At 47.4% G+C, this 15,958-nt stretch overlaps 1 protein-coding gene across 1 annotated transcript in view; it reads right to left on the bottom strand.

Annotated features, from left to right (window-relative positions):
• The window catches only part of LOC111155709 (hormonally up-regulated Neu-associated kinase), a 98,754-nt gene that overhangs the window by 40,893 nt on the left and 41,903 nt on the right, over positions 1-15,958 (bottom strand). The window contains exons 3-4 of the mRNA XM_022516029.1: positions 6,112-6,167; positions 814-949 (exon numbers count right to left, since the gene is read on the bottom strand). Of these exons, the coding sequence (XP_022371737.1) occupies positions 814-949; positions 6,112-6,167 (192 nt within the window). The remainder of the gene's footprint in view (positions 1-813; positions 950-6,111; positions 6,168-15,958) is intronic.

Genomic DNA, 15,958 nt, shown 5'->3' with positions numbered 1-15,958 from the left:
TGGGGACCATGGGAACCATGGGGACCCGGACTCAGCAACGCCACAGCAACCCCTGACTCATCCCTTCGGCGGTGACTGAGTTTGCCCCAGGAGGCCCACGCTGTGCGGGACACCGGCAGAGCAGACCCATCAGGTCCCCATGCTCACGCAGCATCGTTTCCCGACTGGGGAGACAGACACTAAATGGATTCACAAACCATAAAATGCCAGGCCGCCATGGGTGCTAGCAAGGGCTTTGCAAGGGTGAGGAGACAGCATCGTGGGGGCCTTTCTCACAGGGAACTCAGCGATGCATTCTGTGCGGGAGGGGAGGGGACACTGGATTAAAACCAGAACGTGGGAATGGACAGGCCACCTGAAGATCCGGGAAATGGCATTCCAGACCCGGGGCCTAGCAGGTGCAAAGCCCAGACGTGGGAGAGATGAAACAAAGGCCAGCGTGCCTGAGGACTCGTGAGTGGAGGGTTGGATGGGAGGCACAGGCAGCCTGCTTTCTGGAACCCCTGGAAAGCCTCGAGATGATTTTAAAGCAAGGGAACCACAGGAGTGACTCCTGAAACCAGAACATGAATTCTGGGAGCTCAGAACCCTGTTTTCTTGTCTCCCCAGCAACGGAATGAATTTTGGCAAAAGCCTCTCTGGTGGTCTGTGCAGAACCAACCAGAAGGCACAGAGGTGGGAAGCCAGGCCCCAGGAATCGCTGGATATCTGTCCCAGAGCAGGTAACACAACACCCTTCTTATCGAATACTCAGAGGTTATTTTGTAAGAAAGGGAGAGCAGACGCGGCAGAAGGGCACTGTCCATAACTCACATGGACCAGACATCGATTTTAGGGCCGTATTTCTTCCGGGCGAGAAGTTCAGGCGCGGCGTAGGCCGGGCTGCCGCACTGCGTGCTGAACGGGTCGGAGTGGCCCAGGATCCCCGCACAGTTGCTCAAACCAAAGTCTGCAAAGAGGGGAAGACAAAACCGCCTCTGAGTTAGAAAACTGTGAAACAGAAGACGGAAGGAAAAAAACAAAAACAAAACAAGCAAACAAAGAACAAACAAACAAAAAACCCACAAAACAAACAAAAAAAAACAAAAACAAACCAACAACAACAACAACAACAAAACCCAACAACCAGAAGGCAGCAGGAAAGGAAACATTCTCTCGGGCTGTCACATCAGTCAGGATCCCAAAGGAACACCGGCAGCTGCAGACCATAACCTCTGGATGCGGGTCTCAAGCCTAGAAACATCTGACATCAGGCCTCACTGTAAGATCCAGCTCGAGCTAACACGATGTTGCACCAAAACATATTTTCATCAAGCCTTGCAAATGAGTCATCTAGGAAAAAAAGGGAGGCTTCGCTTTCTAGGACTAAAGGCAAGAAGAGAGGACGTGCGGAGGCCTCGGAGTCAGCAATCTGGCTTTCAAGGGGCCACGTGCGAAACGCAGACGGAAGATCCGTTTTCTCTGGCTGGGTCAGCGTCACCCTGGGTGTCATGCGATCCCCCCCATGTAGACTTGACTCTTTTCCAGCTCCATGTTTCCTGTTATGCAAGTCGTTGGAAAATGCTCCCGACGCACGTAGCCCTACGTGGGGATTGGAAGAGGGAAAACCATACCCCCGACGATTTAGACGACGCTGAGTGTTGGCTGGGACGCTAATGCCAGGAGACAGCTAAGCGACCTCCTAGTGTTGCCTTGTTCTCGGATGATGAAGCAAATGGGAAAAGCCAAGAAGAGCCCGATGCCTCCAAAGCTTTTCTTTCGTGTTTACTTTTTTGATCCTCAGGATATGGCAACTGACAGGTGATCAACAATGTCAGTGTCCTGTCCTCATCTGACATCTTTCCTCAATCTTTGCTGACTCCCAGAATTCAGATCATGGCTTCACCTTTGAACTTCAACGTGAATATTACGGTTCTCGTCCCCCAAACAGGAGACTCTACCCACAGGGTTCAGTGGCCAGAGACTGGCTCCATGTGTCTTGAACAAAACCCCTGTCTTTTTTCCTCAACCAGTAGGATTTATACCTGCTTTCACAACTGTGTTTTCTCCTTGACTGATGGGCCACCACCTGCACACGCATGAGTGCTCTAACCGCTCCGGAAGGTTCAGGAACAGAGGAAGACGGGACAGGGCGCAAAGGGACTCTTTTAAGTCCACAAAGTGACTCACACCCTGGGTCAAGAGGCACCACTAGAAATTCTCCCCACAGTCGCTGGCTAAGTCTGTGTCATGAAGGAGCATTCCTAAAAAGAACCCCCACCAGGCAGAGTGCCGAAAACTCTTCAAGGCTCCAGGCTTGGAGACGGAGAACCAGAACCTACCCCGGGGACTGGCAAACCACCCAGGGATGCTGCTTGTGGACACAGTTAACTCTTCCTTTGTTTCCGGTTTTTATGATTTCATGTTTTTTTTCTTATGATTTCCCTTTGCTCCCTACACTCCCCACTACACCTCCACCCAGCCCCCACTTCCTTCTCCTCTCCGACCCTCCCTGCCCCAGTCCATACCAGTAGGTCCCACATAACCTGCCCAAAAAGGCCCCTATAGGAGCCACGGGGTCCCCAGTTCACCATCTCAAGGGGAGAGCTCTGTGCCAAAGGATCTGAGGGCACCTGTTCTCAGACCTCTCAGACCGTGAGGTATCGCCTACACGGGAAAAAATTGGAAAGGCAAATCTTTTCATAAGAGGAAAAATCATAGCGTGCTTGAAATTGGATGGTTGCTTAAGTGTTTAAATCTGCAAATCACCCTAAAGGAATTTTAATAAAACAACAAATGCAGAAAGAGCACCATGCAATAAAGATTACATTGTTTGGGGGGCAACATTTTAAGGGAAGTTTCGCAGTCATGTTAGAGGCCCGATCTCTTAGGAGTCCCGTAAAGTTTCTCTCTAGATTTCTGACATTAAATCAAAAGACTCGGTTGTCTAATCTCAGCGGGGTGCCATTCCCAGCAAAGGACCGCCTCATTCAGGTCTCCCCCTCCACCGCGCCTCCCCCCACTGGGGTCTGGGAAGAACTGTGGGACACCAAGAGGGCAAGGCAAGATAAGAGACCAGGTCACCCCCGACCCTCCTACCTACCCCCCTCAGCTCCCCCCTACCCTCGGTCTGCTCCCAGGCAAGCTGGAGAACACAGCGCCTTGCCTCGTCACAAGCAGTTTCAAAAAGGTAAATTAGTGGCTGATCTGGTGCAGGGAGGAGAGATCTGCATTTTAAATGACTTAAGGTTGACCTCGCTGGAAGGGTTTCCTTTAAAATATATCATAGAGAAATAACCGGTCCTTTTCACACCCATAAGGGTAATTATTAAAATGTTACACACGCGCCTATAATTAGAACGGTGAAACTAGAGAGAGGTCTGCCTCCTGGGGTGTCACCCAGGTCTGCCCCAATTAGATCTGGTAAATAGAGAAGCCCACTAGCCTCAGTTTTCGGAGAGCCACAAAACGAATCTCACAAAAGGTCCCAGGGAACCCTGCTGTGGGACACCAAAGTGAAAAACCGTTCTAAACCATCAAACATCAGACTGCTTTTTCTGAAAGGGGAAAAAAAAAAAATCTTGATTAAATCAGATCTTACCCCCAGTTAGCTCTAGTTTATTTGAAACATGGCGGACCTGGCTTAAGTAAATGCATTTAAATCGAATTATTTCAAAGAAGGAAAACTATTATATGAGGCAATGCAAAGGGCTATAATCCATCTTTGAAAAATAACTAGGTAATTCCTTTGAAGAAAAGGTTCAAAGAGCTTTCAAGTTGCAAAAAAGACAGTCACAGAAACATGGGGTCCAAATGGCTTGACCCAGGGGCAAGAAAACGCACATGACCCCGGGTCTTCCCTCCCTCCAGCGCCCACCACTAGCTTCATGACTGACCCACTGGGAAAAAAATGGGGAAAATCGGACACTGGCCAACACAAGGCAATTCCCAGTTGTCCTCTCTGTTACTGTAACGTCTCCTCGGATTACAGGTGTGCGGTAGGACTTCTGGTTTATCCTGGTCATAAGGGAACTGGGAGCCACATAATAAACTCCAATAATGGGAAATCCAAAGATCAGAGCCTCCTTGCCAGCAGTCTTGGAAACCGTGGTCTCTGACACCACGGACAGAACCCACTTGCGTCCCGACTTGGGCGCCCATCCACTGGCTGCCATGTTGAGCGGAGATGACTTGAGGCATCTGAATCCAAATCCACCATCCTGCTCTCCTCCAGGGGAACCGTGGGCTCCCAAGCATGGAGGGCTTGCCTTCCTCTCACTTGCACGGCTCTGCTCTGAGAGGGTTTGTCAGGAGGCCAACCTGTGAACTACTTATCTACGCATCCGCCATCTACAGAGACTGGTTCTTCCAGAATCTTCTGAGCACCCTTCTAACCAACAAAAACAGCTGTGCTTTTCAACACCGCTCATTCCACAGTGCATTTCTAGTGTCATACGTGATTGTCCAGGGCTATCACTTGGGGAGAAAAGAGAGAGCGAGCCGCCAGGGGAAGGGAGGCAAGAGGGAAGGGAAGGGGCAGCGGGAGTAGCACCAGGGTAGGAGAAAGATACAGCCCCTGGTGACCTGCCTCAGCCTCAATCTGGACGGTGCACGGGGGATGTGAGCTTAGCCTTTACTATAAAGGACATCTGGCCTTCACGTGGCCTACTTTCTTATGATCTGCTGGAAATCAGAACCAGTAAGACATCCACAGGAATGTCAACGTCTGTCTTGCTTAATGTTTCTGTATTTGGCCCTCGGGACAACTGAAACACGACAGTGAAACAACACAATAAAAAGAAAACTCTTTGAATTCTCCATTACAAAGCATCTGATCTTTAAAATCTTTGGGAGGAAATTTTTTAAAAAAATGGTTCCCTCTGGTTAGTTTTCTAAAGATCAGTATGTTCATTCATTAACACCTGTCGGTGGTGTTTAATCAGCCAGCCAAGGACTCCTGGTTTGGGGACCCCAAGAATCTAATTGGGTTACTTGAATGACATGTTTCAGAGAGTCTAGTGATGGTTTTTAGTAGTTGCCAAACAAAAATTTCCTTCTTGGGGACAAGAGTTAAATTCACACTGTTCTATTGATCCTTCTCTTTTCTCCTAATATAAAGCCTTTTCAAGCCATCGAGATGGAAAAAATGACTTGCACCTGAGGTGGGAAAAACAAAGAAAAGAGAGGAACCAATGATGGGGCTCACATCTGGGTGTAAAAATGATGCCATGAGACTTTTGCCAAGAGCAATCATTCAGGCAAACAAAAACGGAATTCTTCTAGAAAATGAGTCATGGAGTGACCTCACTTTTGGACCCTGAATTATGAACCAGTTATGACTCAGTCTATCCTGGAACTTCCTTCTGATTACCTTCCTTCTAAATTCTCCCTCTGTGGGGATTTCTCTCTGCACAACCACCATTATACGATGGGCTTGGCTAAAACACAGAACGTTAGTTAGGTTCCCTTTTACTTCGGTGCCCCGATATTCACGGAAAGGGAATTCAGCCATGGCTAAGCTAAGAGTAGGACTTCTGAACACAACTATTTCCCATTATTTTTTTTTAAAGATTTTATTTATTTGACAGACAGAGATCACAACTAGGCAGAGAGGCAGGCAGAGAGAGAGGAAGGGAAGCAGGGTCCCCGCTGAGCAGAAAGCCCGATGCGGGGCTCAATCCCAGGACCCTGGGATCATGACCTGAGCCAAAGCCAGAGGCTTTAACCCACTGAGCCACCCAGGCGCCCCTCCCATTATTTTTAAGAAGTTTTATGGTTAATCAAAATAAAAATAACCACTGTAAAATTCGGATCCACCTGAGTGGATCCAAAGCTGAAGTCTGGACAATCCACGGAACACGGAACCAACAAATACTTACTTGTAGCTGCGAAATTCATTTTGTGGTCACTTTACAGTATTTCTACCTTCCCAATTATGGTTATTATTAAAATTAATTTCACTTTCAAAACTATTATTAAATAATTGGAGGTAAAAGGAGGTGACCTAGAGTATTGTCTGGGATGAGAAATGGACCATGAATCATTTTCAAAGTTAATAATCCAGCAATAAATAACAGAGAATTGACAACACAACACTTAAAGGATAATCTTGCTTAAAAAAAAAAGTCATACCAATCAGCTTGATATTATTGTCTTCATCTAGTAGCAAATTCTCTATCTTCAAGTCCCTGAAATAAACAAAACCACAGAGCATTTCAGATAAGACATTTGAAATCATGGAGTAACATTTTGCTTCTGAAGGCAAAGGAATTGTTTGAGGGCCACTTTGAACCAGCCCAAAAAGCCTGCTACCAAAACTCACACGATCGACAAGTAAATATTTGTAAGTATGATACAATTAATGGATGCAGACTGAAAAAGCCAAAGGATTTCAGAAAAGCAGAGAGCCCTGAGGGCAGAACGCATCCTGAGAAGAATCCGGAAGGACTGGGAACAAAGCTGAAACTTGGAATTTAAATAAACGGGGTTGGGAGAGGCTGGAAGAATATTCTGAGACAGGCTCTGCCGGTAACAGGTGGGGACATACCAGTGTGGCCACGTGTTGGTGAGCCGGTGAGTGACACCGGCCGGGGGAAGGAACAGACTCAAGGAAGCAGCCAAAAAACCAAATTGAAAGATGACAAAATTTATCCGTCCTTCGAACTCCATCCATGGAGCTCAAGTGTCAACTACAAATTGGCAGGCGATCATCTACTTAAGCAAGCAGACATCATGGCAGGCAGAAAAATGGACAACAAAGATGTCGGCTCCTAATGCCTGGTACTACACCTGAGTGGATATTACCATTACATACCCAAAAGGAATGAAGTTTGCAGATGGGGTGAAGATTGTTAAATAATCTGTGGGTGATTCTGACTGATCACGGACACTGAGGGAACTCGAAGAGTGGATGGGAGAAATGTGTTCAGGCTCAGGCTGATCAGGCTCAGGGATCTGTGGAAGCCGAATGTAAGCTCCTAGCCAGCAGGAAACATGGCAGCCTTGCTCACCACTGCACCCCAGTACCTTTGCACATCCCAGGCACTCAGTAAATACAAATGAATCTACTTTACCAAAGAGATTGTTTAGGATTTCAGAAGAAAAAAATGTGAGCAAAAGTATATATTTGGTCATCAAAACCATCTAAGTTGATGATTACAGTATAAGCATCTTTAAGCTGTCAACTCAGACACACCATGAGTATTAGATATATAAGAACATCTTTCTCTTACAAACACACACATACACACACACACACACACACACACACACACACACACACACACACCATGTTCTCTTCCATGGTTTTGAAACACACGGCATTCTTGGTCCAGTTTTTCTATTTTTCCCACTTTTGAACAGAGGCATAGGCAAAGAAATCCTCTTTTCCTCATATCTCTACTGTAAGGAATAGAATAGCGTAATCATAAGCAAACATGGCAACGGACAACACTACATCAAAGTCGTGGGACAAAAGGGAGCAGGATTTTTCATAAATAAACAGGAGAGCAGTGTCCCATATGTCATGAGGATAGTTGTTCACAGCTTGGTCCCAGCCAGGCCAGCTCTAGCCAGGAGCTAGAAATCTGGATTTTACCCCAGTTTTTAAATGTTGGCAACAAATTCACATTCAAAACAGTAATAACCATGCTGCATGGGCCAACCTTGCAGACAAGACATGGCCTGCAAACTACCAGTTTTCAACCTTAGTACGTGGGAAGGGGAAGCTGAGTCTTGAAAGGACATGAGATTGCCCAGGGAGAGAACGGGGGGGGGGGGGGGGGGGGGGGGGGGGGGGACGGGGAAGGGAAGCACTGGGAAGCATTTCAAGATGGGAAGAAGTCAAGTGCAGAAAAAGGTGAGCTCTAAAAAGTGTCCAATGTCTTCCAAAATTGGAATGTGGCTGGTAGCCTTAGGGCTGGACACTTGGATGAGAAGGATGGTCTGAGTTGAAACTTGCAGATAGGGAATATGGCTATCTTCCAATCTGCATACACCCACCCACCTGGGGGGTGGTGCAGGGGAGAACTGGATCCTTCCACTTGGATCCAGTTGAAACAGTACACAGATTATCTAAACGCGATGTCAGCCTTTAAAAGGTATCATGTGGGGCGCCTGGGTGGCTCAGTGGGTTAAAGCCTCTGCCTTCGGATCAGGTCATGATCCCAGGGTCCTGGCTTGAGGAGTCGGCTTCCCTTCCTCTCTCTCTGCCTGCCTCTCTGCCTACTTGTGATCTCTGTCTGTCAAATAAATAAATAAATAAATCTTTTTAAAAAATAAAATAAAAGGTATCATGCATGTCCAAACGCAGGGTAACCCCAAATATACAATAATCTCCCCCTTGTTCTTCCAATGGGAAGACTCTGTCCCCCAGTAAAGGGTTTTTGGAAAACACGACTAAGTAATTTTTTTTAATGCAATGGAATTATCAAATGACTATCTACGAAGCTGCACTACTGGCTTTAAGTGCATATACCATAACATTAACTTTAGAAATATTGTTCCCACACCCTCACAGTTCATGAAACAGTTTCATTGAAACACGTCACAGCCAGGACCAGGATGACAGAGTCTTCGTGCCATATTACCAGAGTGGCACGGTCTTAAAGTTGACTGGATGTTTGTCACAAAGCGCTTTTTGAATCGCTTCTTGGTAATCTTATTGCAAGCCATTTAAATAATAAGCACCCATTTAAAATCTATAAATTAACCACTCAGTGAATTGTTTTTAGAGTCGTCTCCCAAACCCTCACAATGGTGAGGTCCAGTCATGAGACATTATCATTAAAGCCCTGTAAAATGTCCTGGCCTCCCTTTCTCTCTGTTTCCTTGGGAGATTTCTAGAGCTCCCTAAGTCATAAGTGAGTCCAGGTGACTGTGGCTTTTCCAGTAGTACTTTGTTGTTGAAAATGAGAAACTTCCTCTTTTTGGAGGAGAACCAGGACACGATCTAATTCGACCTTATATTCAAGCATATACGGTAATTCCAAAAAAAACTGCCCGCGCTCGCACACAACAGTGGGCCAGCAATAGCCCAAACTGTGATCCTGTGAAAACTGATTATAAAGCAGCAGTGATATTTAAATCTAAAGGAAGGCCACAGTTTGTTTCTACAGAAATTCAACCTCCTTCCCTGGAAAGAATAGAAGCCACACTAAGGTATTGAAGGAGAAGTTTGGTTCAGAACATACACTATGGAGAAAAACAATTTAAAGAGGTGAGGTATAGAAAGCAATTGCTGAGCATTATAAAGCGAAGCTGGATAATTCTGGAACCACAAAAGCCTAGAGAACAACCACAATGATTAGAAGAATGATATAAATGGGAGACTAAAAATAAGAAAAAATGCAAAAAAAAAAAAAAAAGCCCACTTTTGAAGTCAGGAAAATGTCATAAAAGCAGGGGAGGAAGTATAAAATGTAATGATCAGGCAAAAATGAAAAAAATGAAATCGGTTTTCATTTTCACCCACCGCGTCCCGGAATAACCTACTTCAACCCCTGGGGCGAACGCTCAGAGCAAACATGTTCACTGGCTGTTTGCCCCTGTATCGCCCTTTTGTCAATGTGTCTAGAAGATTTCAGCAATCACCAATCTAACTGCCTAAAGATTCCATGACTAGTTAAAGGCGAGCTCCATTAGTCTCTGTCCAGGAGATGAGTGAACCTAATCCATCCAAATGAAAGGAACATTCGACCGCTTTTGGCTTCATCTATTTCTACCTCCCACCTTGTCTTTTGAAAGATCTAGAAGGAGGGGGTGAATATTTTCCTTCTGACTTCTAGGGAAAAAAGCATTAAAATCATATTTTTAAAAGTGCTTTTTGCCTAGTTATTAGCTCAAAGAGTCAAAAACGTGTGGACATAAATGTTCCTAGCAAAGCAGCTTTATTCATAATTACCAACACTTGGAAGCGACCAAGCTGTCCAGTGGGTGAATGGATGAACAGACTGTGGTCCACCCAGACAATGGAAAGAAATGAGCTATCAAGTCAGGAAAAGCCAAGGAGGAAGTCCAGTGCGTGTTTCTGAGTGGAAGGCGCCAGTCTGAAAAGGCTTCACATTGTGAGATTCTAACATGGATCCTCGGAAAAGGCAAACCTATGGAGACAGTAACAAGATCCCCGATTGCCTGGAGGAGGAGAAGGAGGAATAGATGAAGTAGGTTTTTATAGGTGGTGAAATTATTCTTTATGATACTGACATCATGCACTTGTCAAAATCCACAGAATTATACACCACAGAGAGAGCCCTAAACCACGGGCTTTAGTTACTAATGATGTATCAGCACCAGTTCATGAATTCTAACAAAAGGACTGCACTATTACAAGATATTAACAGGGAAAACAATGTGGAAGCGGGGTGGGAAGGCACGTGCAAACTCGATGCTTTCAGCACATTTTTCTGTAACCCTAAAACTGCTCTAAAAAAATAAAATCTCTTAATTCTTTAAAAAGTAGCTTTTGGGTATTTTTCCCCTTTCCCTAGGAGTTCAGTGCTAGGAACGTTATGGCCACAGTCACAAGTGCCTCACCCAGGATGTTCACGGCAGTGGGAGGATTCTTACCCCCTGAAATTAATAATGAGTCCCATTCAGCACAGTGGGCCACTCAGACCCTCTGCCTAGCTCATCGACAATAACCAAAGGAACCACAAAATATTCCCAAGAGGCCACAAAACTAAGAGACACCTCTTTGAATAATAAAAGAGGGATGAATCTATTCATAAGGTTTTAGTGTTAGCTATTACGAGGTAGCTTTAAAAGAAAAGACTGGTAGGCCTCTGTTATCCAGAAATCCTCCCATGAATCATGTGAAAAGCATGGTGCTGACGCTAGCTCCACCACCAAGAACAAAATATTTGGCTCTCCTAAGTGTCAGATTTGATATGGGGGAAGGAAGGTTCTGGACAGCTGACTGGTTCACACTTGATGATGGAGGCAACGCTCAATTTCACAGTAATGCTCCTCAATCATATTAATCACTTTATGGAGAGGAGAGAGAAGTAGGACGCTCTTCCCACGGTCCTGCAGGGTGAGGAGTTTCTCCTCGTGGTAGGCAAACTGGAAATTCGGAGTAAACTTGTAACTCGGGGAAAAAAAGGGAAGGGAAAGAAGAAGGCCCCACGGATGGGGGAAATAGCTTTTTCCTTGGCCGAAGGAGCTTCAAAGAGGGGTCAAGACAAGCAAGAAAGAGGACGGGGCGTGCCCCAATAAGGGGGCACCAGAGGATCGGTTTACCTAGACAATGCTGGGGCAGGAGGATGCATGTATCTTGGGAATTTACTAAAGGAAGTTACCATGTGTCTTGGGAACAAAGGAGGGAGCCCAGCCCAGAAAAGACCTCCCAGGGTACAGGCACGGGCCCTCCTCTGGAAACTGGGCCATTCTGGGAGACATGCACAAGGGTCTCTCATCACAGCACTCTGCAGACCTGACCGTGGGTCTGGGGGTGTACCATGCTTCAGGAAGGGGGAGACTGGGGAGAATGAGAGGGCCCAGGGCAGAGCCCTAATCACCAGCCCTTTGTTCTAGTTTATTTCAAAAGAACAAGCTCCAACAGGACTAACAATTAAAGGTTCACCCACAGGCTACGAAGCACGCTCCCCTGCACCTACTCGTTCACCCACACTCTACTGGCATTTCTTAACTGATGGCAATCTCTAAGGTCTGGAGGCTAGCCACCAAGAACTCCAGTCACAGCCCTCCCAGACAGAGGGGCGTGTGTTGACCCCGTTGCCATAACAAACATACAGGGCCCCAGTGCTCAGCGGGTGAGGGGAGGGGAAGCAGCTGCTGGGCCCCTTCAGACCAGAGGCAGCCAGGAGCAGTGCCGAGGAGGTGTGACGGGGAAGCGTGTGTGTGCGTGAGTTGTGTGTGGATGTGTACATGTGTGTGCATGTGTGTGTACGTGGGTGGGCAGGCATGTGTATGTGTGCACAGGCATGTGTGTATATGGGTGGGCATGGGTGTGCACATGTGCACGTGTGGGTGTGCATGTGTATGTGGGTGGGCTGTGTGAGTGTGCATAAGTGCACGAGTGCATCGGTGCATGTGTATGTGGGTGGGCATGTGAGTGTGCATAAGTGCACGAGTGCACGTGTGCATATGTGCATGGGTACATGGGTGGGCGCATGAGTGTGCTTGAGTGCACAAGTGCACGTGTGCATATGTATGTGGGTGTGTGTGTGAGTGTGCATGTGTGCATGCGTGCAAGGGTATGTGGGTGGGCGTGTGAGTATGCAGGAGTGCATGTGTGCATGCGTATGTGGGTGGACGCGTGAGTGTGCATGAGTGCACGAGGTGTGGGTGAGTGCATGTGCACACGCACGCTTGTGTGTGCGTGCACACATGAGCACACACGCAGGCACACACACCCAGAACACTGGGATGGGAGTAGAGGAAGAGGCTCTCCAGGGCTTCTCCAGGCCCCACCCAGCCCCGCAGGGAAGATCAAAGGTCCGGCCCCTAACAACCCTCCGGCCTAAATGGAGGGACCCCTGAAGGGGGCCACTCGGGTGGAAGCGGAAGATGAGAGTGAAGAACCGGGCGCCAAGCACAGCCAGGGTTCGAGGCCGCGAAAGCAGGTGGCCTGGTGGCGTGAGCAGCGGAGGAGACGGGAAGACCCAGGGCAGACGCACTGAGTGGTCTCGGGACAAGGGGGGGACAAGGAGAGACAGGCTCTCTGACCCACTGCCCTGCGGCCCTGGGCAAGTCATTTCAACACAAAGTGCCTGATTTTGGTCTAAAAAACGGCGTCCCGACCATGGCAGCCTGGCAGGCCATGAGCAGGAGTCCGTGTGCGAATGTGCCCAAGCGTCTGGTGGCCCCTCGGAGGCCAACCGGGAAGCCAGCCAGCCGCCAGCAGGAAGAGACGAGAGGCTGAAGCGGAGGGTAATAACGGCGCTGAGCCTAGTGCACTGGGGGCCCAGCAGAGACTCAGGAGGGTGATTAATTGGGTGATAAGCAAACAGCATTGGGGGCCATTAGCCCTCAAATGAAAGGTCAGGGAGCAGGAGCCCAGGGGATGGCCAGAGCAAACGCAGACAGGGTTAGGTCTAGAGGCGAGCTCTCTGCCTGTGGAGATGGATTTTAGCAATAAGCTAAGAATAAAGTATCCAAGAAAAGCACACAACTCCCCAAGGCCATCAGCATTTTGCAGGAAACAGGAGAGGTGTTTTTTGGGTTTTTTTTGGGGGGGGGTTAGGTTTGTCTTCAAAAGCACTGTATTAAAAGCAAATGACTTTTTAATCACTGGTTTACTTACAATATGGGCATTTTGATACAACACAAGAATAATTTGTTAAGCATGCACCTGATTCATTTATTCAGAATGAAACCTTTTATTAAGTTCCTACAGTGCTCCAGAAATGAACTGTTTATAAAATCAAAGATCCGTGTAGTCACTAAAAAGATGCGACTCTACAGATTGTGACCTGAAAAATAAACAAACTGGTACTAAGTCCATGAGGAAACTCCCTTGAAATTCCAGGGACAGTATGGAATATTCCAGAATGACCATGGACCTGGCTACCAGAAAACTTCCATCCCCAGGACCAACTCTGACACTAGCTGTGCTCATTCAACTTCCCCTTCGTGCCTTCAACAAAGTCTTGCTGTGTGCTTGCCGGGCTCGAGGCTGAGCTCGCTTGTGGCCTGTGCAGAAAACAGATATCAAACAAAGTCAGTCATCGTTCGAGAAAAGTGTTTGGAAAGCAAAGTGGAAATGCAGTGTGAGTCTATGACCAGGGCGGCCTAGCCCGGAGAGCCGCCTGGAGGAGGTGAGCTTAGGGCAAGGACCTGAAGGATGAGCGGGACGAGTGTGAGCCCAGGACATCGGGGAGGCTAAGCGCTCAGTTTCCCAGGTACAGAATGAATGAGGTGGGCTCCGGAGCGATAAGAGCATGTGCTCGGTCCCTACTGTCTCAGTTTTCTTTTTTCTTTTTTTTTTTTTTTTTTAAGATTTTACTTATTTATTTGACAGACAGATCAGAAGTAGGCAGAGAGAGAGGAGGAAGCAGGCTCCCTGCTGAGCAGAAAGCCCAAGGTGGGGCTCGATCCCAGGACCCTGGGATCATGACCTGAGCTGAAGCCAGAGGCTTTAACCCACTGAGCCACCCAGGTGCCCCCCTACTGTCTCAGTTTTGACATGATACCTGAACTGACTCTCGGTCCTCACAACTGCCACGTGAAATAGATAATCCATTATCCCCATTGTGGAGGGAGGCATGAAAGCCCGAGTGATTTGCCCCAATGTGGCTTGTAAGTGGCACAGCCGGCAGATGGGGGCGGGCGGTCTAGCTTCCGAATCAACACCCCTGACCGTGGGACACCCCACTCCGCAAAGCTGCTGCGTTAGAGCTCTGTGAAGTCTCGTAGTTCCGATCATATTTTTAAAACCCAACTAAAACACAAAACCTTTGATATATATCACCAGTGCCTCTGGATAGGGGCTCTCTCTCTCTCCGCAGAAGGCCCTGGGAGCCCAAACAGTTCCTAATCTCCTCAGCCTTCCCCTACCCCTCCCCTCTCCAAGAAAACCTAAGGGTTAAAAGAACTCAAGACCTTTCCAGTGCTTCTTGTCAGGCCCAAGAGAACAAAGAAGCGTCCCTCTCTTCCCCGGCATTTCTCTTGAGCACAGAGGGCCCTTTCCCCATACTGATGAATGAGTAAGGTCATGGCCTTGGGAGCGGCAGCCCTGACGTCCGTCCAAACACGGGCTCTCGCTCCCTTTGATCGTGTGTCTCTCTGTCCTGGTCCCACGGGGCCCCATGGCTTGTCTCTTCCTGCTTAGGGAGGGCGGTATTGTGTGACCCTGTTATGTTTTGTCTGTACAGTTTGATTGGATTTTGTTATTTTGAATGAGCAGATGAATCTCAAATTAGCCTCTTGGTATAATCACACTTTTCACTGATGGATGTTAAGCGTCAATGCTCCATCGACAACAGGCAAATCGTCAGGTTTTGGCATCGTGCTGGGTAAGCACGTTTGAGGGAAAGAGAAAAGAAAAAGCAAAAACTCTTCAACGTGGAGCATCTCAGGTGATCCTAACACGGGGTAATGAAGAAACAGGACCATACACTTCTTTTGTAAAAGGTCGCCGTCGCAGTCCTCTTACAGCAAAAGTCACAAAGGTATTGGTGGTTCCAGTTTACAAACAAATTTCTCTGCCAGCTCAGGGAATCTGCTAGATAGAGCTTTGGTTTCTTTTTTTCTTTTTCCACTTAGAATATTTACATGATTTTTCGAGATTTGCTTCCTTTAAATGATCTTTTAGTAGTTCTGAGTAGATAATTAAATATTTAGATCCCATGTCACAGGAAACGAGGGCTTTGCCAAGCATTAAGCTGATGAGAACCCTAGGATACAGTATCAGCCTAATCAGGAATTGCGCATTTAGAGCACACTCTCTGACCCCGTAACTGGAACCGAAAGCCTGTCCAATCATTGCATGCGCACAGACGCCAAAATTTATCCTGAATCCTTTGGGCTGATCCAATCTATTTGCTCTGAAATCTGTCCACCAGCGACTCCGGGCCACCCCCAAAATACTACAGTCTCTTACTCGTTTGCAAAATCTACCTTCAAAAGAATTATGAAATTCATTCCATCTCTGCAGCACAGAGGAGAGAAATTCCCACCAAGGAGAGGGGCTACAGGGAAAAGCGCACCACCAGCAAGCTGGGTCCAGTGTGCTAAGAGCTGGCGGTATAGAATCCGGGAAAGCCACGACATTCAGCTGAAGTCACCCATTCTCATGCGAGGTCTCCACCACCTAACCCCCAATGACGTCTGTGCGCACTGGCGCTCTTTACCGTGATTTCTAGAGAGAAACAGGAAGAACTCCTCCAAAACAACACCCAGCTTTCCAACCCTCCCGAACTTTAAAAGATCTGAGCCTCTGCCCTTCCAGGCTGACGGATCTCTTTCCAAGGAGCAAGGAAGAAGTAGAACACCAGAGATCAGAGGAAGAAAAGCGCCC

The sequence above is a fragment of the Enhydra lutris genome, unplaced genomic scaffold (assembly GCF_002288905.1).
Source record: "Enhydra lutris kenyoni isolate GAN:26980312 unplaced genomic scaffold, ASM228890v2 scaffoldscaffold43, whole genome shotgun sequence".
Taxonomy (NCBI): domain Eukaryota; kingdom Metazoa; phylum Chordata; class Mammalia; order Carnivora; family Mustelidae; genus Enhydra; species Enhydra lutris.
The sequence above is the reverse complement of the archived record's forward strand: the minus strand, read 5'-3'. Positions and strand labels throughout refer to the sequence as shown.